Source organism: Diabrotica undecimpunctata, chromosome 5 (assembly GCF_040954645.1).
Source record: "Diabrotica undecimpunctata isolate CICGRU chromosome 5, icDiaUnde3, whole genome shotgun sequence".
Taxonomy (NCBI): domain Eukaryota; kingdom Metazoa; phylum Arthropoda; class Insecta; order Coleoptera; family Chrysomelidae; genus Diabrotica; species Diabrotica undecimpunctata.
Window position 1 is genome coordinate 56,004,962 of NC_092807.1, and position 25,765 is coordinate 56,030,726.

General features: G+C 32.8%; 1 protein-coding gene across 3 annotated transcripts in view; it reads left to right on the plus strand.

Annotated features, from left to right (window-relative positions):
- Positions 1-24,724, plus strand: part of LOC140441322 (spermine oxidase-like) — a 69,785-nt gene extending 45,061 nt beyond the window's left edge. For all 3 annotated transcript variants that reach the window (XM_072531970.1, XM_072531971.1, XM_072531969.1), the window contains 4 exons: positions 4,200-4,425; positions 9,173-9,471; positions 15,422-15,721; positions 24,407-24,724. In XM_072531970.1, coding sequence (XP_072388071.1) covers positions 4,200-4,425; positions 9,173-9,471; positions 15,422-15,721; positions 24,407-24,650 — 1,069 coding nt within the window. In that variant the 3' untranslated portion in view covers positions 24,651-24,724. The remainder of the gene's footprint in view (positions 1-4,199; positions 4,426-9,172; positions 9,472-15,421; positions 15,722-24,406) is intronic.
- Positions 24,725-25,765: the final 1,041 nt, after the last annotated feature.

Genomic DNA, 25,765 nt, shown 5'->3' on the forward strand with positions numbered 1-25,765 from the left:
AATAAATCTGTTGGTCACGGGGATATCGGTCAAAGGAGAAATAATAAAAGGAAATCACAGTTCCATTCCTATATTTGAAGACGTTTCGCTTATTTAATTTACAAGCTCCATCAATTCAATCTAAAAGAATACAAAGGTGGTAGGTAATATTATAAAAAAACATGGAAAAATAACTTACGAATGGTGAGTGAAGAAAGTTAAGGTGTAAAACAAACTCTTAGTATCCGTGGTCAAAATATTAAAGTTGTAATATTAGCTTAAATGTTTATATGTAGTCGAATTCATGTATAACCATAAGAAAAAGATTACTTTAAAGGTGAAAAAAATGGATAAAAACTACTGCGAAGCACTAGAAAAACCCGTCACATTGTACGTAAAAAAACATAATATTAGTAAAGTGTAGAAATAAAAACAAAAGATCTTTCAAAACACACTGGCACAGAGCTGCTATTCTAACAAAGTTAACGTTTAAAAAACATCTTATACTTCACTTTAGGGCGCATCTCAAATTCAAAAATTCCAGCCGGAAAACCAAGTCAAGTCACCGGTATTCCCTCATCCCTCAACCCCAATCTCTCTTGGGAAGTCTTTTCTGATTTGCTGAAACTTCTTTTTGAGACAAATTATTTAATTTTTAATAATCAATTTTATGTGATAAAGAGAAAAAATGTGTAATTTTATCGTAATTGCGATAAAATGTAATATCGAAATTACACACCTATATTTTATTGCGTTTTCACTTTTAAGCGAATTAAATAATGGATGTAAGATAAAATAATATACAAAGTAAATATTTACTGAAAAAGAAAATGTATAAAAAAAATCGGTTGCCTGTAAAGTCGGTTTTACGGGTGAAGATTTTACGTGACAACGTCTTTTTCTCGGTAGAATATTTATTGATATGAATATTATTAAATTGCACAATAGGAACAAGGAATTGAATGAAAATAAGAATTGCACAAAACATTGTACATGTAAACTTAAACTTAACTAATTTCTATTTGAGTGATTTTGTTGAGGATAGGACGATGATAGGAGAAATAGCATCGCACCAGCGGACCGATCATGTTTGAGTGGGAGAGAGACACAAGGCATTCGCCGGTCCGGCGGGCCTCTCTCTCGTTCGGTGACTCATCGTAACAGACGTGAGCGGGCGTTACACTTTTTCATGAGTGACTCCGAGCCACAACCTAATTTAAGACGTTGTCACGTCAAAAATTACATGTTCAATGTACTTTTTAAAAACATTGTAGATAATACGGTTTGGTACAGATGTTGCATAATTATGAAACTCTTTTGGCTTTATTAGTAGCAGCTGCTGATGTTTCTCCTTTTTGACGAAATTCATTATATCATCCGGCACACCTATGTCTAGTAATTTTTTCATCTTTTTTATCCAGCGGTTTAAGAGAATGCTGTACTTCTGACGTGAACGGCGTAGATATGGCAGGTGTCTGGACAGCATTTATACCCAAAAGATTTTTCACAATACTCATTTCAGCCTGCAATATTGTACATTTATTTTGCTGGTTCAATTTATTGAACAAATAAACTGTATTTATGATACCCACTCCAAACAGAACATCGACAGTAACTTTTTTGAACAAGATTAAGGTCTTGCGAATTGGTGAATAGTAGCTAGCCAATTTCGTCAGAAACCAAATTCGTCAGAAAGATTGATACTTTTTTGTTTGATTATCGTATTGCAATATCATATTAGGCTTTGGACGCGGATTTCGACTTTTGCTTATCGTTTTTTCATCTGCATGACAAGTAGATATCATAAGGACGTCCCTCTTGTTCTTTTATTTTAGGATCGTTACATTATTTTTTTGTACAGCAAGTTGTTCTCCTCGCTTCAGTTTCTTGTTCTTGACCAATAAAGGTCAGTTTTTAAGATTTTTTTTTAACGTCCCACAGAAATCAGTTTTGCCTTAAAGCAAGTATTAAGCTAATGGAACACTGGTATACCAATTATCTGCAACAATCATTTTCCCCTGATCTAAAAGTTCTTCACAAAGCTTGATAATTACGCTTCCAGGTTTATCAAGATTGAAGATTTAAGGATCTTGGTCAAAATAAACTTTATATTTTCAAACATATCCGTCATTAGTTGTAGCTTTGTAAATCTTTAGTCTATACTTTTGAGTTTTGTTTGGATTATACTGACGAATCAGCGGTCGCCCCTGAAAGGAAACCATGGATTCATCTACAACAACGCAATCTTCTAGCGAAAGAAACTTTCTGCAGTTTCTCATTACAATGTCTATAACTGGTTGGATTTTATACAAGCGATTATTGGTATCTCTTTTAATTGTATTGTCAACAAAATGTCAGCAGCGTAAAATTGGTACGAAGCGATTGTAGGACATTTGTATCTGGTGCAACAAAGGATGATAAAAATGGATTTTTTTCCAGTACAATTCTAATGTAGGGTATCTGATTATACAAGTCAGCAAGTAAAGGCCCAAAAACTTTATAATTTCTTCCTTGTTTACCGATTTCCAGGGACTCAAACGACCTCTAGAATTATTTGCAATAAATTGTTCAGCGTATAGGTTGGTTTAGTTAGTTGGTTACAGCGGTCTAGTTACCGCAGATAACAATGTCAGTGAAGAACTTAAGAGAAGAATACATATCGCTAATAAAACATATAATGGACTAATTAAACATCTAAGATCTAACAACATCACAAGAAAAACCAAATGCAAAATATACAAGACCCTGATAAAACCGGTCCTTGTATATGGATCAGAGACATGGACACTGTCGAAAAGCGATGAAAACCTATAAGGCACATTTGAACGAAAAATTCTTAGACACATATATAAGGGGGTAAAGGAAAATGACATATGGCGCAGAAGATATAACTTTGAACTATACACAGCATACAATGAACCCGAGATCATAACATCCATACAGATCGGACATATGCGCTGGATAGGCCATGTTTAAGGAATGTTGGAGACTGAAACACCAAAACATATTATGAGGCAAACACCAGTAGGAAGAAGGTCAAAGGGAAGACCCAAACTTAGATACATGGAACAAGTGGAACAAGATCTGAAAACACTTAAGATTACCAACTGGAAAAACAAAGCAAGGAACAGAACAGAATGGCTGAAAATCCTAGAACAATCCAGGACCCAGAAAGGGTTGTCGAGCTACTGATGATGATGATAGGTTGGTTTGTTCTATTACCAACTCAATGAAATTATCATCAACTAAAAACGAAATATTGCAAACACATCTGCATTTTGTGGAATGTTTTCAGTATGTATATAATTTTCTGAGGTACTAAAAATTTGACGATCTAACGGCTGAATGTCGTAATTCCATCCATTTTTCTCATCATGTTGTTTCATTTGACGCTGGATAGTTGAACGTTCATGCTGAACGTTCATGTTTTCATTCATTACCTGATTATGTCGTAGACTTAAACGGTCAGGTGGCAAATCGTCATGAATAAAATCAAAATCACTACGGTCGCCGGTTACATTTTCTTCATCCGACGAATTTGACTGACTATGATTGTTCGTTATCACTCTCTTCTAACATTCACCATAACTCTTCTTCCGTATAGCCTCGTCTTTTACTCGTATAAAACACGGCTGTTTTGATTTGATTTTCGAATAATATCATAAACGTCATTTGTCAATTAAGTAGCTAATTTCACGTATTTTGTTGTCTTAGAACATAAAAAAGACCTAAGTTTATCGTAATTAATGACTTGTCTATGACATTTCTTATTCGATACACGGAAAAAACTGATAAAATGAGGAAAGTACGTATATACCACATTATGGTCTATGGACTGACCAGACAACTTTTGGTCATATTTGTTCTATAGAGTCCATAGTCCATATGTCCACATTATTTATTAATTTATAGTCAGAAAATATCAATTTTTACAAAAACATAACTGACTTATAAACAATTTCCACTATAAAACCTGGACAGTGAACCTGTTACTTTTATAATTGTTTTGCAATTTTGTATGATTATTGCTTTCAGTATATTCCTAGCATTCTTCTTATTTTTCTCTTAACTCCTTATACTCCTAGGGTCTAGTATATCAGCACTTTTAAAAACATTTAATTTAATTACATTCAGAATTTTTAAAATGATAATCATTTTAAATATAATGTGAAGATTTATAGTAAAATATTTTATAACGAATGTTCTTTATGAATTTGTAGGTACAACGACATATTAATTAAAAAGTTTAAGGACGACCCAAATGTTTTAGAATTAGCTAAATATTTTGTAGACTGGTGTCACAAACTTAGCACGTGTCTTGAGTCTTCGAAAACGTGGTACGATCTGTCAGTTCATGGATCCGCAGTAGCTTTTGTACGAAGCGAGGGAGATCAACTATTAAATTGGAAAGATAAGGGATACAAGACTATTCTCGATGTTCTAATGGTAAATATAAATAAAATATATTTAAGCTATAATAGTTAAATTATAAGGAAAATCTAGAGCAAAAAGTTATTCCGTTCAATTTGGTTATTCGGAGAAAACAAAGTATTTTAAATAACAAAACTTAACCCAAAGTTATCATATCTATTAAACGAGCATGTTCTCGATATACTCTTTGATAACAATTACTTTCTAGTTCTGATTTTTAATAGCGAAAATAAATCTAGCAATTATCATGTACCAAAAGGGCGAATCGCTAATGCAGATTGGATTGGCTTCTGCTCGTATCTGGAAACAACATATACTTCTGCCTCTTTTTGATGAAGTAGATGAATCTCTGAAAATTATTATCCACTACATTATCTCTGCAGCTGAACTACATATTGACAAAATATCTAAAACCTATACACGGAAGAAAGTACTATGGTGGAGTAAGGATTTTGAACACGCAGTTCGTCAATGCAAAGAAGTATTAAGCAGATACTGAAGAACTCGAAATAACGAAGATTTTGTGCAATTTAAAGAACTGAAGGTCAGAGCAAATTACTTGCTAAAGAAAACAAGAAAATTTCATGGAGAGAATACACTTCGTCACTAAAATCCAACACCCCTTCTGCCCAAGTATGGACGAAAATACGACAAATGCAGAGCCGTAAGAATAAGTTTCGGTATTTAAAGTATAAGTTATCAAAACAACGTTATCAATGACAACAAATTGCCAATTTACTAGCTGATACGTTTGAATAAAAAAGACTCACCTAATATATCATTAAGCACATTAACTGGAAAGTTCTCCTCAATAACATATGTACAAGAAATCGATCTTATTAGCACACCATTTACCTTAGAGGAACTACTGATGGCACTCGATTTATGAAAAATCGCAGCCTCTGGCCCAGATGACATTCCTTTCATATTCTTAAAGAAATTATCGACTCCTTGCATTATTATTTTATTAAAATTTTACAACGGTATTTGATACAGTTATAATTTTCTAAGCGATTGCTAAAATCATATATTCTACAAATCAAGAAAGTTTATAACTAAACACAAAGTTCAAATCTAATTCATATAGGCCAATATGGCGGACGTGCACCATGTAAATTAATGGAGAAAATGGTAACCAGAAGATTGGTCTGGTTTTTGAAGGAAAATAGAGTTATTTCACCGGCGCAATCCGGTTTTAGATCTCATCGTTCTACATCAGATAATTTTATAATTGTACAATCCCATATGTCCTCTTTGGCCTTTAATTAAGATTTATTTAATGTCTAAGGAGCCTATGACACTGTTTAAAAATCTGTATTACTCCAAAATCTTCAACAATGTGAATTTGGTGAAAACATATACTACTTTGTGCAGAATTGTTTAGATAATAGAACTTTTAAAGTTATTTTAAACGGAAAGCTGTCATCTACTCGTATTCAACATACTGAAGTAACACATGGTTTTGTTATAAGCACAACTTTGTTGTCAACAGTTTGACATTTAATGATGTAGGCAAAAGTATTCATCTCCTAGTTACATACGCATTATATGCTGATAACCTGGTATTTCTTTACAGAGGAAAGGATATCGAAACAGCCTGTCGACTAATGCAAATAGCCATTCATAATATAGAAAGGTGGTTGAGGCATATTGGGCTTTCCTTCTTATCTCAAAAAACTAAAAACATGAAATTTAGCAGAAAAATGACAAAAGATAATTTAACTTTGACATATAACGGAGTATTACTAGATGTTATTGATCATCATAAAGTCTTAGGACTGACCTTCGACTTTAGACTTACTTGAAATACACACATACAAAAAAAGAAAGTCAACTGCTTAAAAAATATTAATATTCTAAAAAGTATATTTCCAATGGGGAGCTGACAAACAGGTATTGCTCACAGTATACAGATCAATGATTCGCTCCAAAATAGACTACTGTAGTTTTGTCTATATGTCTGCCTCCAAGTCACATCTAAAAGCTCTTGACTCTGTGCACGATACGGGTCTTAGAATCTACATAGATGCCTTCAGATCTAGCCGAGCTCAAAGCGTCTACTGTGAAGCTAACAAACCGCCACTCTGGTTAAGAAGACAACATCTTCTTTTTTCATATACAGCTAGCTTATCAGCCAATCCACAAAATCCAGTCTACCACCTACTTATTTAACCAAATCTCATTCATCATTCAAAAAAATCCCATTGGTAAATTTAATACATGACATATATAATACACTAACGGACCATGGTGTAATTGTCACTATTGTCTGGGTAACTTCATATGTAGGACTTGTAAAAAATGAGGCTGCAGATGTAGCCGCAAAAGAAGCTTCTACTTTGGATATAATGATAATTAAAAAATGTTGAAAAAGCGTATATATGCCAAATGGCAAGCTAATTGGAACACAACTTCGAGTCGCTTAGACGATATAAGTACAACCAGTTATACCTTCCTTAGAGCTAACACCTATGCCCAGAAGACAAAAGGTTATTCTAAGAAGATTGGCATGGGATTTCTCATGGCATCTACCGATCCACTTGCATGCGGCCATTGTAACAGTCCCTTAACCGTCAAGCATTTCCTTAAAGAATGTCCACATCTTTCTACTAAAAGAAAACAACACCAGTTGGGAGGTAATATACAAGAAATGTTGAATAAAATTGAGAAATATAAGAGACATTCAAGTGCTTTATAAACTCTGAATTGTAATTATGTATAACGGTTAAATTTGTAAAAAATAAGTATTGTGTATTTTGTATTGTCAAATGTCAAACTGTATTTTTTGTAATACCCTTATATTGTATTATACTGTCATCGTGTTAATGACCTCGTCGTCGAGACACCTTAATTCAAATAAAAGAAAAAAAATAATAACGAAACTATTTTTAACCATAAATATTGCACTGCTTTTTTAATCACGATAAGTCTAAGTATAACTCTCATACAATTTGTGATATTTACTTTATTTATTAATTTATGGTTATCTTTAATATAACACGATTTAGTTAAAATCATATATGGATTGGCTTGTAAAAGATTAAATTATTTAATTAATTTTTAAAAATCTTGCAAAAATGTGCAAAATTTAAAAAAAAGGTAAACGTGAAAACATAAAATAGAATAAATAAAAAAATATATTCCCAATTATACCTATCGATGTTTATCAAGTATACAGGGTGGTCCTTAAGTAATTGTACAAACAGAAACTGTAGATTCTGCACTTTAAAATATTACGATTTAAGCCAATTTGCTTTAATAAAATGTTGATATTAAGAAAGATACAGGGTGTTAAAGTTAAAATTTACAGTTGGATGCTTTTGAGTAGGATAAATTATAATTTTACACCTACTTTAATGTAACTAATAGAGGGCGCCACATATGCCACATGGGTGGCATAAATTTGCTCTTAACTTCTTTGCTCTTTAAGTTAGCTCTATTTGTGTTAAAAAATATTAAATACATTATTTTTACAAAGAAAAGATATACGTGTTAGTAACCTGAAAATTCAACCGTCTTTTAGATAAATGCATTTTATAAGTCAGCTGCACAATAGTTATTAGTTTGATATTTGTGCGGTAAAGCACTGACTACCTGTAGATAAACATAATTCATAGTTTATTGTCTTATTGGAGAAAAGATATTTTATCTTCTTTTTTAGGTGCCGTGTCCGTATTCAGACGTTGGCCGTCATCATGTTTACAATTTCCCTTTGCTATCGCTTCTTAAGTTTCTATAATGGCGTTATATTACTTTTTCTCTATTGTAAAATGCTAAAAACCCAAAATATGTAGTTTATGCAAGATGGTACACCACCACATTCTAGAGAGATGGCAGTTAGAACATACTTAAATACAACTTTTCTGAACGTTGGATTGGTCGTGGTAGTCATATTCCTTGGCAATGTGGTGAGATATTAATATACTTATTTAATTCATAAAAAATCCGAAAAAAATACTTATTTTTCATTACGTAAATTGTTTACCCTTTTTGATTAGAACAAACAGAAACTAGAGCACAGGTATTGAATAACATATATGTGTCCTGTTTCATAATACTTTTGCTACAAATCTAACCCGAAAGACTCAGCATTTTTACAAAAACATCATCGTTGTCCTAATAACCGATATTGTTATAAATATAGTAAACACACGGGCAACTTAGTTCAGCATAATATTAGTTCGTTAGTCAATCATAATAGTCCATTTGTTCAAGATGTAATTATAGTTACTCGTAAGCTGTAACGTTAACAGTTGTAAATTTTTATACATAAATGTTTACAAACATGAAAGTTATAGTGAAAAATAAAATTTTTGCACTTTAACACCCTGTATCTTTCTTAATATCAACATTTTATTAAAGCAATTTGGAATTATTCGTAATATTTTAAAGTGTAAAATCTACTGTTTCTTTTTGTACAATTACTTAAGGACCACCCTGTATATCAACGTCTATGAATTGTTTAAACAATCGGTCCAATTAGTAAGTAAAAATATCAAGGTTCTGAAACTACTTTCTGGTGGTATGTCTAATTTAAATATTATGTTTATATGGGATTAAGCCACAATTATTGGTTGTAATGAAAATCACACTTTTGACTAAGTAGTGTTTGACGTTTCGACTTCTACTCCGGAAATCGTGTCAGTGTGACTTGTCGTCCTAGACTTTTATGCAGATACATATTTTTATGTTAATTTATATGCAAAATATATAAAAATTTTAGGATTTATAAACAAAACAGATGAAAACGTTTATATTTTAGGAGAAAATTCCAGATCCTGCGAAAACACTTCCAATTGAGGATAAAATTTTGCTCAATAAAGAAGTTAACAAAATAGTCTGGGATGAAAATACTTCTAATGAAAATAAACACACGGTTTATTGCTCCGATGAAACCTCGTATACAGCGGATCATATATTAATCACGACATCCGTGGGAGTTTTGAAGAAATTCCACAAAAGTTGGTTCGTACCTGAACTTCCGCCCTATAAAGTTAATTGTATAGAGCATATTTCGTTAGGTGTTGTAAATAAAATTTTAATTAAATTCCCTACTAAATGGTAAGTAATTTCATAAAAATATGAATTTTAAACGAAATAATTTAAAACCGAAACCATTTTTACAGTTTAAAATTGCACGTAACAATATAATAAAGAAAATATAAGTTACTGTTCTTATTTAATACGGCTCTTGAATCATGAACTTAAGACAAGCACTTTTTTTTAAATATTTATTTTAATAACAACTTTCAAAAGCAGCAATCAAAGCACCACAATATATTGTTAAACGCAATTGAGGCAGCGCAGTGAAAAATTGTTACTTCACTATTTATTTAATATCAAACGCTATTTCTAATAGTAACTAAAGTCAAACACACAATAGTTTGATCGTATACCGTACACTATTATTTCACTCTAATAATGCATGTATATTTGATCTCGTTTCATCAGCCAGCTTCAAAATTCCACTGCTACACTTAAACTTCTTCCTCGTGTCTCTAACTCCATCTTTCTTCCTCCGCTCTCATCTAGTGTTTATGTAGCATTCTTTAATCATCAGCCCATCATGTAGGTGGTCGACTTACGCTTCTCTTGTCTTCTAAACATCTTCGTCCATTGCTTATCTCTCATTCTAGGTATTTGCCCTGCCCATCTCTATTTTAGTATGGCTATCCTTTCAAGGACATCAGTCACCTTGGTTTTTTTCCTAGTCTCTTCGTTTTTTATTCTGTCTCTCAGATTTATTCGTAACATGAATCGCGCCATTCCTCTCTGTGCGACTATTAGTTTGTTTGCCGAGGCTTTGTTAGGGTAAGTATTTCTGCTCCGTATGTCAACACATGCTTTCCTCTTCAGGAATGTGGGTAGCTGAATTTTAACAGTTTCTCTCAATTTTTCGTTGCTGCCCACCCAAGACCAATTCTGCTCTTCAGTTCATTGGTCTGATTATCCCTACCAATCATAATTTTATGTCTTAGGTATATATATTTATCTATAAGGTCTTTTTCTTGTCTATCGATAATAATGTTCTGGTTGTACAAATCTGTCCGTTTTATTTTGGCAACCGTTTTCCATCCACTCCTGAATGTAGGTCTCTCCCAATTGTTTCAATCTTTCTCTATCTTGCACCAATCTAATCCACTGTTTGCCTGCCACTGCTCTTATGTCATCTACCCATCTTTTTTGAGGTCTTCTCATGCTTCTTGTTGTTATCCTTGGTCTCAATTCTAGAATTTTTGTTTTTAAGGTGTTTTAAACCTACATTTTCTATGACCATAACGAGATCCTGTACTATCTCTTTTGCCATTCCTAGATTCTCAGCTATTGTGACTATATCATTGGTAAAACGCAAATTGTTTAGATAGTCTTCATGTATTTTTATTCCCTTTTTTATCCAATCCAAATTCTTAAAAGCATGTAGCAACGTATGGAAAAGTTTAGGCGATGTTGGGTCTTCTTGTCTAACCTTCCGTTCTAATTTTATGCGATTGCTTCTTTTTAGGGTACCGGCCCATTCTGAAGGTTGGCGATCATTCTAGCTATGATTACTTTGTTGGTTGCTATACGGAATAGCTCTGTTAAAGTTTTTCTATACCATGCTCTCAGGTTATGAGGCCAGGACATTCTTCTTTGTCCTGTGGCCCCTCTTCAATAAATTTTACCTTGCAAAATGCATTGGAATAACTCATATCTGCCTTGATTTCTCATTATATGTCCTAAGTGCTGCAGCTTACGGCCCTTCGCGATGTTGACCAAATCCGCGGTTGTGTTTATCCTCCGTAGTACTTCTTCATTGGTGACTTTTTCTGTCCATGGTATCTTCAGGGTCCTTCTGTATAATCATAGCTCAAGAGCCTGAAGTTCTGATAGAGTTTCCACCTTAAGTGTCCACGTTTCTACTTCGTACAGAAGCACTGAGCACACGTAACATTCAAGAAGCCTTATTTTTGTCTCTAGGTCATGGCTCTTGAACACAGAGCTCATAGTCAACAATGCACTTTTTGCCTTTCCGATGCGACATCTAATCTCTTGGGTATTGTCCCACGACGCATTGATTATAGTTTCCAAGTAGTTGTACTGTGAGACACGTTTAATTCTCATTTGGTTCACATACAGATTTGCTCCAGTTATGTTTTCCTTGCTGATGATCATTAGCTTGGTTTTGCTGGTATTTATATCCAGTCCATATCTTCTACTTGTCTCCGTTATTTTGTTCATTAAATTTGTATCATCTGCATAGCGCAGGTTACTGAGCTTGACTTCATTTATTGAGATGCCTTCGTGAATATCTTTTAGAACCTCTTCATAAATATGCTCCGAGTACAGATTGAATATCAGTGGTCTGACTGACTTCATCGAAATGTAGATATTTGTTTAGGCCTGACATCTCTATATTTCTGAAATAATACTTGCACGATAAATAAATCTTCCCTCGTAGCAACGGCGTTCACAGAATCAAACTGATTGGGCGCAATTTGTTCTTTGCATTTCCAGTAAATTCTTTTGTAAAAAACTTTTAAAAAGAGCTTTATCAGATGGCTCATTAGGCTTATGGTCCCATAGTCTTTACAAACTTTTACTCCTGTTTTTTTTGGGCAATGGTACGAACTCCGATTTAAGCCACTCTACTGGTATTTTTCCTGCCTTATATTTATTAAATATTTTAGTTAATATTTTTATTTGTTTTGCATCTAATAGCCTCAGAAATTTTGCAGAAATTTTATCCAGTCTTTCCATTCTTCATTTGTCTGACAGCTACCGTTACTTCTTCTGGTAGAATTTCGGGACCTGAATTTTTTTCAATGGTGGGTTCTTGTATTGCTCTAAGGTCGTGAAAAAGTTTCTCTAAGTATTCTTTTCATACTTTCTTTTTATCTTCTTTAGTTATGGGAAGATTGCCTTCATCATTTGTTATTTTTCCACTGTTTTCCAAACTTTTCAGCTATTTCCTTCAACTTTGATTAGACATTAAAGTTTCCATATCGATTCTAATATTCCTTTATTTCTTGAGATTATTCTATTTTTTATTTCTCTTTGGCTTCTTTTATCTTTCTTCTGACGATGGTATGTATTCTATTATATTCCTGAAGATTTTCTGTGTATTTTCTCTGATTCATAAGTTCAAGTATTTCATCGGTCATTCAAGATTTCTGTTTCTCTGTATCTTTCTTCAGGCGTTGTTTTTTTTATTTCTTTCACTGTTTCTTGTATAATGGTCAGACCCTATAGTTCCTGTATTTCTGCATTTTAACACCTTTGTATTGAGGTTTTCACTCACCTTTAGTCGAACATTGGGATCTTTTAGTTTTCTAACATCATACTTCTTCATCGACTTACTTGTAACCTTCTTCATTCAGACTTTTAAATTACCTATAACTGGTACATGATCAGAATTTATGTCTGCCCCGGGTATGTTTTGACATATGTACAGCTGTTCCTATAGCTCTTATTTACTAGCATGTAATCAATCTTATTTCTTACAATCCCTCCCACAGAATCCTGTGGAGATTTCCGGGTGTAGAATTTCCTTGAATGTAGCTTGCGATTACTATTAGTATGCTATGCGATTACTATTAGTATGCTATGCGATTACTATTAGTATGTAATTTGACAATGGTTGTTGCCTCTGTCTCTATATTTTATACCTACAATCGAGCCGAAACTTTTTAAGCGTGTGTATTATTTTGCTTAGCTCAACGGTGTCAAAGGCTTTGTAAAAATCAATAAATATAAGCACTAAAGGTTTACTGTATTCCACTGCTCTCTTTTTTAGGGTTCTTATGCTTTGTAGATTGTCATTAGTTCGGTAATTTTTTCTTAATCATGCCTGTTTTCTTGGTTGATAAGTCTTCAATTTTCTTTCCATTATTTTAACTTTTATTTGCGTGAACAACTTATATGCTTTGTGTAATAGGTAATAGTATTATTTCCGTAAACAACTTATATGCTTTGTGTATAAGAATTATATTAGCATTTTTCCTGTAAGTTGGAATATTGGTGTTGTGAAGGCAGACATTGAAAAGTAGTTTAATCTTTTTTTTTTAATAATACATCTCGTCCAATTTTTAGTGCTTCTGACGCTCTTCCATCTTTACCCAAGATTAAATTTCTTACTTTTCTTCAGGGCCTTTTTGATTTCTGATTTTGTTATATTAGTCATTATTTCTGATTCATGGTTTAATATCCTAGTTTTTACTCTAATTGGAGCTTGTGTATTATCTTATTATCTTGACCTATATAGCTCTCTATAGAACTCTTAGACTATTGTTAACGTTTTATCTTTGTTTTTAGTTTCTTTGCCAGCTCTGTTTCTTAATTTGTTGATTTCTTTTTTTCACTTTCGCACGCTTCTGCTCAAAACTTGCATGTCCTTATTTTGCTCTATTGCTTGTTTAGTTTTTTATATTTGTAGTCTCTTATATATCTTCTTGTTGTCTTTGTTATCGTCTTATTTATTTTTTTAACGCTACTTGGCTTATACTCTTATCTCGTTTCATCTGACGCCTTAGTTTTATAAGGGTTTTTGTTGGTTGACTTAGTTTTTCAACCTTTTTGTTTATTGGCACATTATTTTATTAGTTTGAGCGTGATGCATTGTAATGACTATTTGTTTGTTTAATATATTGATGTTTGTTGTTGGTGTGCCATTAAATACAAAATCAATTTATTTTTTGTACTCCTAAATATAACTTGGTTTTGTCGATTTCTTTTTCGCTCTCGTTTTCTTTTTCGGACGATATCATAATTTTCGCTCTTTGATTACCTATGATCACTGCTTGTACTTAAATGGTTTAACATATTTATGGCTTTGAATAATTCTCTTTTATTTGTTAAGAAATAGTGAATTTCGTTCTTTGTGTTTCAATCAGGGCTTTTTCATGTACATTTGCTGTGATTTTGCTTTTTAAAGAAGCTGTTTATTTGATCGAGATTGTTTTTCAAAAGGAAAGTTTTTTTCGTCTGAATGTTTTGTACCATGTTGATCTTTATTACTATCTCTCAATACTTATGTTGATACTTAAGTTGACCACCCTTTTTGAGATTTGGTTCATTGACACAATTCTGTTGGCAAATCTTTTGTGAATAAAGAAACGGACGCTTTCCACTGTCAATTTCTCTTCTTCTTAATAGTACTATAAATGACCTGATTGGAATGTGATAAGGCTCTGTTTCTTTCTTCTAACTTTACAATAGCCCAATTAATTTTTAAGGGTTCTTTCTTCATTTCTTTAAGTATTCCCTAGGTATAGAGTCACCGATCATTATATGTGACGATGTGGAGGTTTACGTTTGAACGCACTCTGAGGTCTACAGTGCTCGGGTTTTTATTATTTAATTACCGGGCTTGCTTTGCATGGTGATTATTCATATTTATTCCCACGAGGAGCTGAGGACCGTTGGTCGGTTTCTTTAGAGCCTCGCGTACAGGAACAAGGCTGAAATTTAATGGGATTTTGCCCAGTGTCTTAAGTTCACCATTAGTGACCAGCGAATGACGTGCAACCATTCAGTTTTTAGCATGACAGCTTTCAGCTTAACTTATGGATTCTTTGCATGTGGTTTTCTCCATATCTTGATATAGTTTAATGAACAGCTACTTAGTAGTTATGGCTCTTTGTTCTGTGACAATATATGAACTTTCGTTAACTTAATTTAAGAAAACTTGAATAATGATGGTGTCAATTTTTGATGTGTGTCAAATATGTGTATTTTTTTTCTAATTGATTTCATCTGCTATCTTTTTCTATCTATTTCAGACATAGTCACTGCTTTACCACAAATACAAATGGTATGAGTGGCATTCTCAATTATAAAGTAGTCTTAACAAATACAAGACAACCAGTTGAATGTGCTTAACAGATATTAATTATTTAGTGTAATAGTTTAACTGAAACTAAACTACGCCACATAAGACATCGTTTTATTTTTTACGTTAAATCAATATTTGAAAAAAAACGCGCAGACATATGAGATATTAGCCCATGATTTTAAACATCTTTTATTTTTATAGGTGGCCCGATGGCACCAAAGGTTTTAGTTTATTATGGAGCGAAAAAGATAGTTTAAATCTAACAAATGAACTTCCAGCTCCTGGACCAATCGATGAAAATGGTAAATCTTGGTTAGAAGACGTATTTGGATTTTACGTAATTGATAGTGAACCAAATACCCTATTGGGATGGGTTGTTGGCAAAATGGCGGCAAAAGTAGAATATATGAGTGACAAAGATGTTATTGTTTTGTGCATGTTTCTGCTGCGAAAGTTTTTGGGTAAACTTTATAATATCTGCGATGCCAATGAAATTTTGAGGTGAGCATCATTAAAATTTTTTAAACCTACATCTTTTGTTTAGTATTTAAAAAAAAAATTCTGATTATGGCCTTGTGCGTTGAAGAAACTTAAAAAGCATCTCCGTCGAGACCTCTGGTGAAAAAACCGGCCATTTAGAGTTTCGTATTTTCGCGTGGATTTGACAGTCGCGTCGCCAGGTATATTTTCTTTTTCATCATATAAGCCCGCCAAGAAGATCTTAGATTAGATTAGTATTGGCGTATCAGTGCGAATTTTATTGTAAGCTATAATAATTATTAATGTAATTATGCATTGTCATAGTTGTAATTAAGTGGCTTTTAAGTACAATAAAGTAAGTTAAACTCCATTGTGCTTCACTTAATCTCTGGACCCACGAAAAACCTTAAACATAGTATACTTTATATTAAATTTAATTATTATTTAAACATTTTATATTAAATTAAATATAAGAATTCAGTATCTTAAATTCATTATCAGAACTTAATATAATACTACAAAAATTGTTTGAATTTTTTTTCCATTAAGGTCTAAAAATAATCTAGCTAACTTTAAACATTCACTAAGTCTTCCTCGTAACCAACAGAAGATCACTTTTTAAAACATTGATAAAGTTTTTTCATTGTGTGAATTCTTCATGATAAAATAAAAGTTTTCTTCAACGGCCTTACAAAAACGATACATATGTCGAAATCTTTTTTAAAAGTCTAGGTTTTCTGGCGCTAGCGTTGTATGTTAAATTACTTATAAATGAATTAAGTATCTTTGTCTATTTGGCTACTATCAGGGACTCTGGTAAAAACAATGTAATTTATCTATGGATTTATAAATTTATACACTTTATTGCACACTGCTTAGTTAAAAGCTTATTCACACCGTTTTATGACTATCGATTCACTTTTTCATCTACGTAACCTTTTAACCTCTTAACCCTTCCCATTTGGGATCATAGCAATATTTTCTGCTTTAGCGGCAAAGGACACTACTTATGTCGATTTGGCGAACGGTTTTACCTCACCTTCCTACTAAATGACGCTGCATTAGTTTATTTGACAATTCTGTCAGTAAGCCTAAGTCACATTGCAATAAAAAACTTCGTAGTGAAACAACGATAATCAATTCACTGTTAATTTCAAATCATTCTAAGGTGAGTAATTGAACGAGTAATTGCACGAAAAACTGTTTTGCTTGTTACATTGTATTTATTTGATAATTTGCATTATAGTTTGCTCATTTTTACAAGATTGTTTAAGTAAACATTATAAATATCAATAAATCCAAATGGAATCATTAGACCATTGTGGAGGTCTCCATCCAATGGCATCATTGGAAAGTCGTGTAAATTTTGTTTCTGTCAATAAAATACAACCGAAACTCAAATAGAAGAATTATTGGAAAATATTGTTGAAGTTAGCTTGAACACAAAAGTTACAGAGAATATGGAAGAAAAAACTGTTAAAGAAATTACAGAAGAGCCACAGACAAGTCATGCCAAGAAAAAAAAAAGCATAGAAAAATTAACTTGGACAGACAACAATTTAATTGATGTAAACAGCGAATACAATGGTGATTTTTTGGTCGATGAAAATATTTATACGCCTTTCCAATATTTTAAAATGTTTTGTGACAATGATATTATTCAAAATTTTGCTGAGTAGACAAACTTGTATTCTGTACAGTAAAAGTAAAAGACAGTAAAAATATTGATAGAAATGCAGCAGAGGTAGAGCATGTTCCTTCGTATAGAATATATTGGGCAGAAGAAACGCGATATAATACGATAGCTGATATCATGTCATGTAATCGTTTTGACAAACTGCGAGCATATTTTCACGTCAACGATAATTTAAAAGTCTCGTCTAGCAACAATGACAAATTATATAAAGTAAAACCTTTGATTGGAAAAGTTCGGCAAAATATGAATACGATAGAACTTGAGGAATTTAACAGAATTGATGAGTTTATTATACCATTCAAAGGACAATGTATTCTAAAGCAATATATAAAAAATAAATTTTATAAATGAGGCATAAATCTTTTTGCAAAAGAGCAGGACGCAGCGATATATTATACGATTTTGAGATATATGTGGGGAAAGGAACAGTCCAAGTCTAATGGCAAAAGGTCGTGGATCATCTGATGTAAAAATAGACAGCAAAAAAATTATTAATGTTTTCAAATGGTGTGACCATAAGTCCGTCATATTAGCATCAAACTATATAGAAAAATATCCTCTTGATAACGTGAAGAGATAGTGCAACAAGAGCAAAACCTATGTACAAATCGAACGGCCAGCAATTGCCAAAGAATATAATATTTAGATTAGGGGTGTGTGGATTTGCAGGATATGCTTGTGAAACTATATTGAATCAAAATCAAACCAAAAATATTTTATTTGAGAATGATATTTTTAATCTTATTGATACATGTATTGTCAACTCCTGGTTGCTGTACCGAAGACACTGCAAACAAAACAAATGAAACACATCACCCTTCTCCAATATAGGTCTTAAGTTGGACATGCGTTACTGAAAGCTGGAAAGTCACCTAAGAGAATACACCAAATAAGAGACAAGTAATGCGTCCTGCACCAGTACTAGATGTTCGATTTGATGGCGTAGGACACTGGACACTACATGATCAAAATCGCATAAGGTGCAAATTATATATAAAGTGTTGCTCTATAATAAAATGTTCTAAGTGCAATGTTTGTTATGTTTTAACAATAACAAAAATTGTTTTTATAGTTTCCATGTACAAAATTAAATTAACAATAGTATAAGTGCAATAATAAACGAATTTGGAATTATAGTCAATTTTTTACCATACCACTATATCAAGTGTTATAAATGGATAATTCAGGTAACACCAACGCCAGATGATTTCAAATGGGATCTAATCTCACATCAGTCAGAATGGTGATGGTTGTCTGGCAAATATTAAATAAAATTTGTTATCCGAAAATATGTTTTTTTCCTGGTTACTTTACATTGTAACAATCTGCTTATAATAACAAAAATTATACATTAGATATAGTTTATAAAATAGATTTTCATTCAGGTTAATAATGTGTAGACAGAGCGGATTAGCGGAAGTCGACTATATACCTGAAGATGTGAAATACTTAATATACGTATACTGTGTTTATTGCCCGAGGACATTAAATTACTTAGTCTGTCAGTATGTACACAATGTCTTCTAAAACAGGCCAAAACGTGTTTATTTGGAAGAAGTTATACACAGAGTCATGCATTACATCAATTATATTTTTACAAACAAAATACTCCCCGCAATTGATTCCGCGTATTAAGTTTACGAGAGTAAACAGAATTAAACGCATTTATTAATGTTCGAAGTTTATTTTTGAGAAAAATTTAATTGTCTTGAGTGTCAAGTAACCAAGAAGTTTATTGAATAACTAAATTAATCAATGTCCTGTATTATGTCGAAATGTTTTTAACCACTAAAATAAAGACACAACAGACGAATTAACAGCTGGATCAACAGATTTTTGACACTATACAACGAAGCGAATACTTTTATTTTATAAGCGTCAATAAAAAACAAAAATGTTATCAAAAAAAGAACTGGAGTACAAAGTAAACGTTTAACTTGCATGGTATGGAACAGCAATGATAACACAGCCCAACAAAATGAAAAAATTTGATGCTTGAGAAATAACGAATTTTAAATATTTTTGATGCTGTAATTGCAAAAATCACCAGACGAACTTGCATTAAATATAAAAAAATGATATTGTAGACTCAAGACACCAAGCGAATATAATAAACGTCCGCACCAGAGGAGGAGCAAATGCGGATTCTGATCACTACTGGGTCGAAAGTAGGATAGGAGCCAGAATTTTAAACATTTAAAAAAGGAAATAGGTTCTAAACATAAACGATATAATGTAGAAGAACCCAAAAATGCAGACAAAAATAGAAAATATATCCATCAAACTAGAAAACAGGCTAAAACATAAAAACATAAATGAAGAGTGGGAAGCGTGCAGAAATTATAACAGAAAAATAAAAAGATCATATTTACTAATTTAGCAGGGGTTCAAATCCCGACAGGCAAGGAGAAATATAACTAATTACGTAAAGAAGAAAAGAAAATCCATTGCCGAACAAAGAGATTAAATTTAAGCTAAGAACTTCACGAACTATAAGATCTAAGTAAGCTAATGGAGACGAGAAAATTTTACCAAACAATGAACAATAGCAAAAAAGAATTCAAACAAAAGAATTGAAGAGATAATGAGGGTAATATATTAACAGAACAGCAAGAAAAACTAAGAAGATGGAATTCCTGAATGAAACCAAAAATATTTTAGATTATTTTTGGTTTCGTTCGTTTGTAATACACTAAATATTTTGCTTTAAATTATGTTTTTTGTGTCATACGCAAAATAAAAAATAAATTCTTCGCTACTGAAACGCTCCTTGGTAAAACACATACAGACAGCTAAATTATACGAGAACTTAAGCTTGTCGTTCACTTTCGCGCCGCGAATCTCGGAGAAAAAGAAATTTTCTTCATGTAGTTAACCCGTAACCGGCGACGTCCGATTTAAGGAACATAACCGGTGACGTGGAGTCTCCAGGACTCATCATAAATATGCTGGTCTCATTCAAATTTAAAAAATTATTTTATCACATTGTTTATAATAATCTGTTCTTTAGGCATTTTTGCAATATTCTGTTGCCTTTTAGTTCTTTCTGTTACTAACTATTCTTATTATGATAAATAATAAAGTGCGGTGTTACGTCGCAAAACTTAATTTTTTTTATGTTTCTAAATTTAGTATGTACAAATGGTTTTAATATTGGGTATAACAAATATTAAATAATCTATGGTAATAAAAATTCTCATCAGTAGTCTAATCATAACAGAACGTGCAGGGGGTAAATAAGGACAAAAAAGGTGATTATTGTTTTTTTTCTTTTTCAACGTTACAGTTTCTGCATATTTTATGAGAACAAGTCAAGCAAATGGGTTTTTACAACAGACGCATATATAAGATGTCTTCCTATGAAGTTTTGATGGGCAAATGGAGCAATATTTTTGAACTGCTAACCGATCTTTTTGAATAGAAGGAGGTTCAACCACGCACAGTATTCGCTTTATGTTTTCTCTTATTTCTGTCGGGATTCTGCTGTTATACGTTATTTCATGTGTGCTTCAATTCAGCTTTTAGCCACTACCTTCATAAAATCTTTCCTATCCAAGGGTTTGGGTTGTCTATAACACTGATACATAACGAAAGCATTAACTGTACTCATATCTAGTATTTTGTAAAATATAGCCAATTGCTAGCGTTGCGTTATTCTGGACGAACTATAAACCGTTCATTTTTCATCCAAAGCAATGCCGCCTTTCCTCATATTATACAGACTATTTCTGGTTTTTGTGTTTTTTGCTCTACGGCTATACTATGATGCATGGAGGATACTAGTATGACGGCTTTGTTTTTTTAGGAACATGCAAAAGAAGGGTAATGTCTTTTGTAAAACCGTATCCAACTGAACCAATCTCTCTATGCCTTTGAGGAAGAAACTCAGGAGGAATATGTAGTTTATTCTTTTTCGTAGTTCCCACATAATTTTAGGCCATTAGATTTCAACAACTAAACTAGTTCTATAGACGTGAACCAATTGTCAGCTATCACATTACGATTAATGCCAAATAATGGCATATAAAGCCATAACACAGATTGAGTAGGATTAGCAAGCTTATTCTCAGTTATTGAAAGGCTTATTCCATCGGAATCTTGGCCTGTATATACATACGCATTGTACATCGTTTTTTACGCATAGTTGTTTCTTGCATCTGTTAATATCATAATTTTAAGTCCATATTTTCGTGGTTTGTTTGGAATATACATTCTAAAGCGTAATCTACCCCATAAACCAACTAACATTTCAATAATGCATACATATTATTCACCAACAGAAAACTCCGTTTGACAGTTTTGAATAAAATATTCAAATAGTTCTTAAATTGGTGCTAGTCAATTTACCGCTTTTCGTTGTTCTCTTGTGAAAGGGTCATCAAAACGTAAACAAGTCAATAAAATTGCAAATCTCTTGGCACGCATTACGGACCGAAAAATTTCTCTGCCTGTTCCATCTGTAGCAAATAGACATTCTACGTTTTCATCATTGGACTTAAATACTGAGGTGTAAATCAGTAAGCCTAAAAATCCTTCCATTTCGACCTGGTCGACATTTTTTAATTCTGCCCTATTTTCATTTTTGTATTTGACCCTAACACTCGCCAATTTTACATTTTTGTCCATTCGACTACAATATTTAACATTTAATTTGTAAATAAACAGTTCTAAATTTCCTTTGGAGGTGCCGAAAGACCAAGAGACCGAGCCTTTCCTTGCAGCCCCGGTAAATGTACAATAATATTATGCTGTTGAGTACGAATATTTTTTGGTGCACTAGCTGACCACTCAAATGTGTTTTTACCATAACAGTAGTTTGAAGATCTTGACGCCAATATATTATTTTCATCATGACTGGACAAGTCTTGGTTTAAAGTTTCTGGAATATTGTCTTCTGGATCAAATTCACTATCAGACTGCTCAGATGTCAACTCATGACTGCTTTCTATTATCGCATCACTGTCATTATTATCAATATCACTATATTCAGAGTCCAAATAATTGAACCAATGTAACCCTTTCTCTTCAAATTTCGGATCTGTACGTACACTAACCGATCGTGACGTACTTGGTCGATGATCTATTATAGTTTATACGAAGAAATATAAAACGCTTGATAAAAAGTAACTAACGGTGACGTTAAGTCTCGCTGACTCCAATAACGTCTGTTCTCGCAAACGGCTAAACGTAAACTAATCAAACAAAAACGCTTGGTTTATGAACTATTTTTAAAAAGGTACTTAGCTGCAGGCCATCCAGAGTCGTCCGCTTTAATATTTTAAACCGGTTTTTAATTTCGCAAGAGTCGCTTAAACTCCACGTCGCCGATTACGGGTTAAATATGTCAGGGCGTATCTGTGCGATGCAACGCGCGGCACAGCAAAGAGAAGAGGCACGGATCGGAACTGTAGAATCCTAGGCGAAGAAATTCTGTTGCTCGGTGCGCTTTGTATTAGTGAGCTGAGATCTGCAAAAGTCATGAGGACATTTTTTTGAATTTTGTTTGTCATCGACTTCTTTCGATGTGTCTCGTACTGAATAAACGTAACCACTTTCACTAATACCGCTATATGACTTACACACACCAGATTCTCTAAATCTTCAGATTATAGAACATATAGTCACCCAGACTTACTCTCAGTACGAACAGTTTGCCAGCATTGCAACAATATATTGCTCAAAGTCGAGAACGGTATTCTTCAACATTTCATTAATATTATTTACAGTTTTCTTCTCCTGTGTCACAGATTCAATATTCTGAAGAAGATCAAGATGAACTTTAATCCTTTCGCTACAGGCCAAGTATCGGTTGCGCGTTGCTCATATAGGTACGGCGCTGGAAAAAAATTTGCACTTCGCGATCTAGACGGCCACTCAGTAGTTTACATTCTTTATATTAAAGTGGTTAAATAGTTTTTCGTTTGTCGGCAATTTGTTTATATTTGTTTTATCGAAGTAGTGGAAATTTTTTTCGTAAAACTTCAAAAAAACGGTATTCGCAGTGTATGTACTGCATCAGTATGGTGTATTTGTGAATCGTAACGTAATGAACGATATTAGTAAGCAAGATGCACAATGTAAAACGTACTATTACGATTATAGCTCTTCACAGATGTAAATGAAAATCACAAGTTATATATATCTAGCAATCGAAAATCGCATGTTAATATTATTAACCGAATGCCTCTTTTAAGAGGAATTACCCAGTCTATTTTACTTTTATTCTTTGTGTTTAATTTTAGTTTTTTTGTTAAGAAAGTTTTCAAAGAGTTATTTTTGTTTTGGGATCATTAATTTCTAGTTATTTGCATATCACCTAATTATTTATCTTACTTAAACAAACGGACAGCCTTTCAATAATACCAACTGCATGACAAAATTTTTATGCTAACGCTGTATATTTGGTTGCAATAAACCGACAAATTTGGTAAATTTTCTGGGCTCATTCTATAATGCTGAAAAAAAAATATATTTTTGAGCAAATCGCAATGGTGGTAAAGTTCTCTGTAAATTTCTCTTTTTAAATTTAAGTTATGAATGCAAGGTTTTCTTTTACGATTTGTATTATGTCCTTCTTCTTTAGCCACTGCACATGCAATAACAAAGTCTTCTGAACTGTTACTCGATGTTACTACTTCAAAAACTATCGTACAATACGGGTCTATACACCTACTTCAACGCCAAAGTACAACTACCTTCGAATCTAAACTGAACAACGTACTGTACCTCGTCGTATTTAAGCGAAAAACCGTGCACATATTGGCATACATTTCAAAAGCTCGCCGTGCCGTGCTTCGCTTCACTCTGCTTCTCCGCGCTTAAGTGAGCGACAAGCTTTAAGCGATCACGCGTATGTCTCATTTTATTATTCCTTTGCTAAAGTATAGATTTTCATGGAATAATATTATGAAAGGAAATTTGCTGTAAAAGGCAGTAGATACTTTAATTGGTGTTTTCAAATAATAAATCATTCTATGTAAATATTACACATCCAATATTTTTTGTTTTAGATCAAAGTGGAGCAGTAATCCTCATTTCTGTGGCTCTTATGTCTTTAAAAGTATAGATCAAGAAAAGCACAATGCAACGGCTGAAGATTTAGCTCGACCAATTATCTCGAAAAAGTATAATAAACCTAGTTTATTTTTTGCTGGAGAAGCTACAAGTACATATCACTTCTCAACTGTTCACGGAGCTATTGAAACAGGTTTCAGAGAAGGAGATCGATTAGCGCATATATTAAAGAAGGCCTAAAATTCAGCTATTTTTTGTGACATTCTTAAATACCCTGAATAATATTAATATATAAAAATAAAAACTATTCTCTTGATATATCGCGTTGATTGTCTATCAATTATAATATATAATGAAGAATCGTTTAGAAGAATAAAAATCCTATAATTATCCACACTTAAGTGCAAAACAATTAGCTAGAAAGCGAGATTTGAGATTACGCCTCCTGTTAAGTATAAAAATAAAAATATGTAATATGCAAACACTATCTTTATTATTAAACTTGCAAAAGCTGCTATTGTATAACAACAATATGTAATACGAACGGAGTTTGTAGCATTTTTAAATTCTTTGCTATATATTTAAATCACCCCGTAGATGTGATGAAACACAGAAATAGTATTTCAATCCTTTTTGCGTCGACAAGTTAATAATAAACACATTTTTAAAAGTTTGTTTATATATCACAGATGCATATTTCCTCGGTATTCTTTGATCGCTAAGCCGATTCTTTGATTGCGCGTTAAATAAATATTTCCGTTTATATGTTTCGTTTATACCAAGATGTGCGAATAAATTTTAAAGATAAATACATCACTCTCGCTGGGGCCGCTGTCAGGGGCAGTTGGTTTCAGGTTAGTCATGAAAAATGTGTAGCAGTGTTAAGTTTTATGTGCAGTTATTGAGGTTTGGGAGAATCTTTGAAAAAAAAAGAGGCAGGCGAGTGTCCGCGTTAAGAAACGAAAAATTTAATTTCTATTCTAAAAAAGTGATTTATACTCAATGTAATGTATCAGTTTTAAAAGAGTAAACACTGTTTTTATGTTTCTAAGTATCTAAGAGATTTGTGGCGTTTACAACAACTTGGAAGGATAACCACATGTTGCTATTTTGTCCAGTTTTCCGCATTCATGGAAATGCCTTCCTAAAACATAGACACTGCCTCCATATGACACAGTTTCTCGTATACAATATTCAGCAAATCGCTCTTCTAGCCTTCTATAGACTCGATACTTCTTGTAGTTGCCGTGAAGGCAGAGACTACTTTTGTCAGAGAATAATACCTGACTCCAATAATAGTCGTCCCAAACCAGATGTTCGTGACCAAATTCTAATTGCCTTTGTTTCTGGTCTGC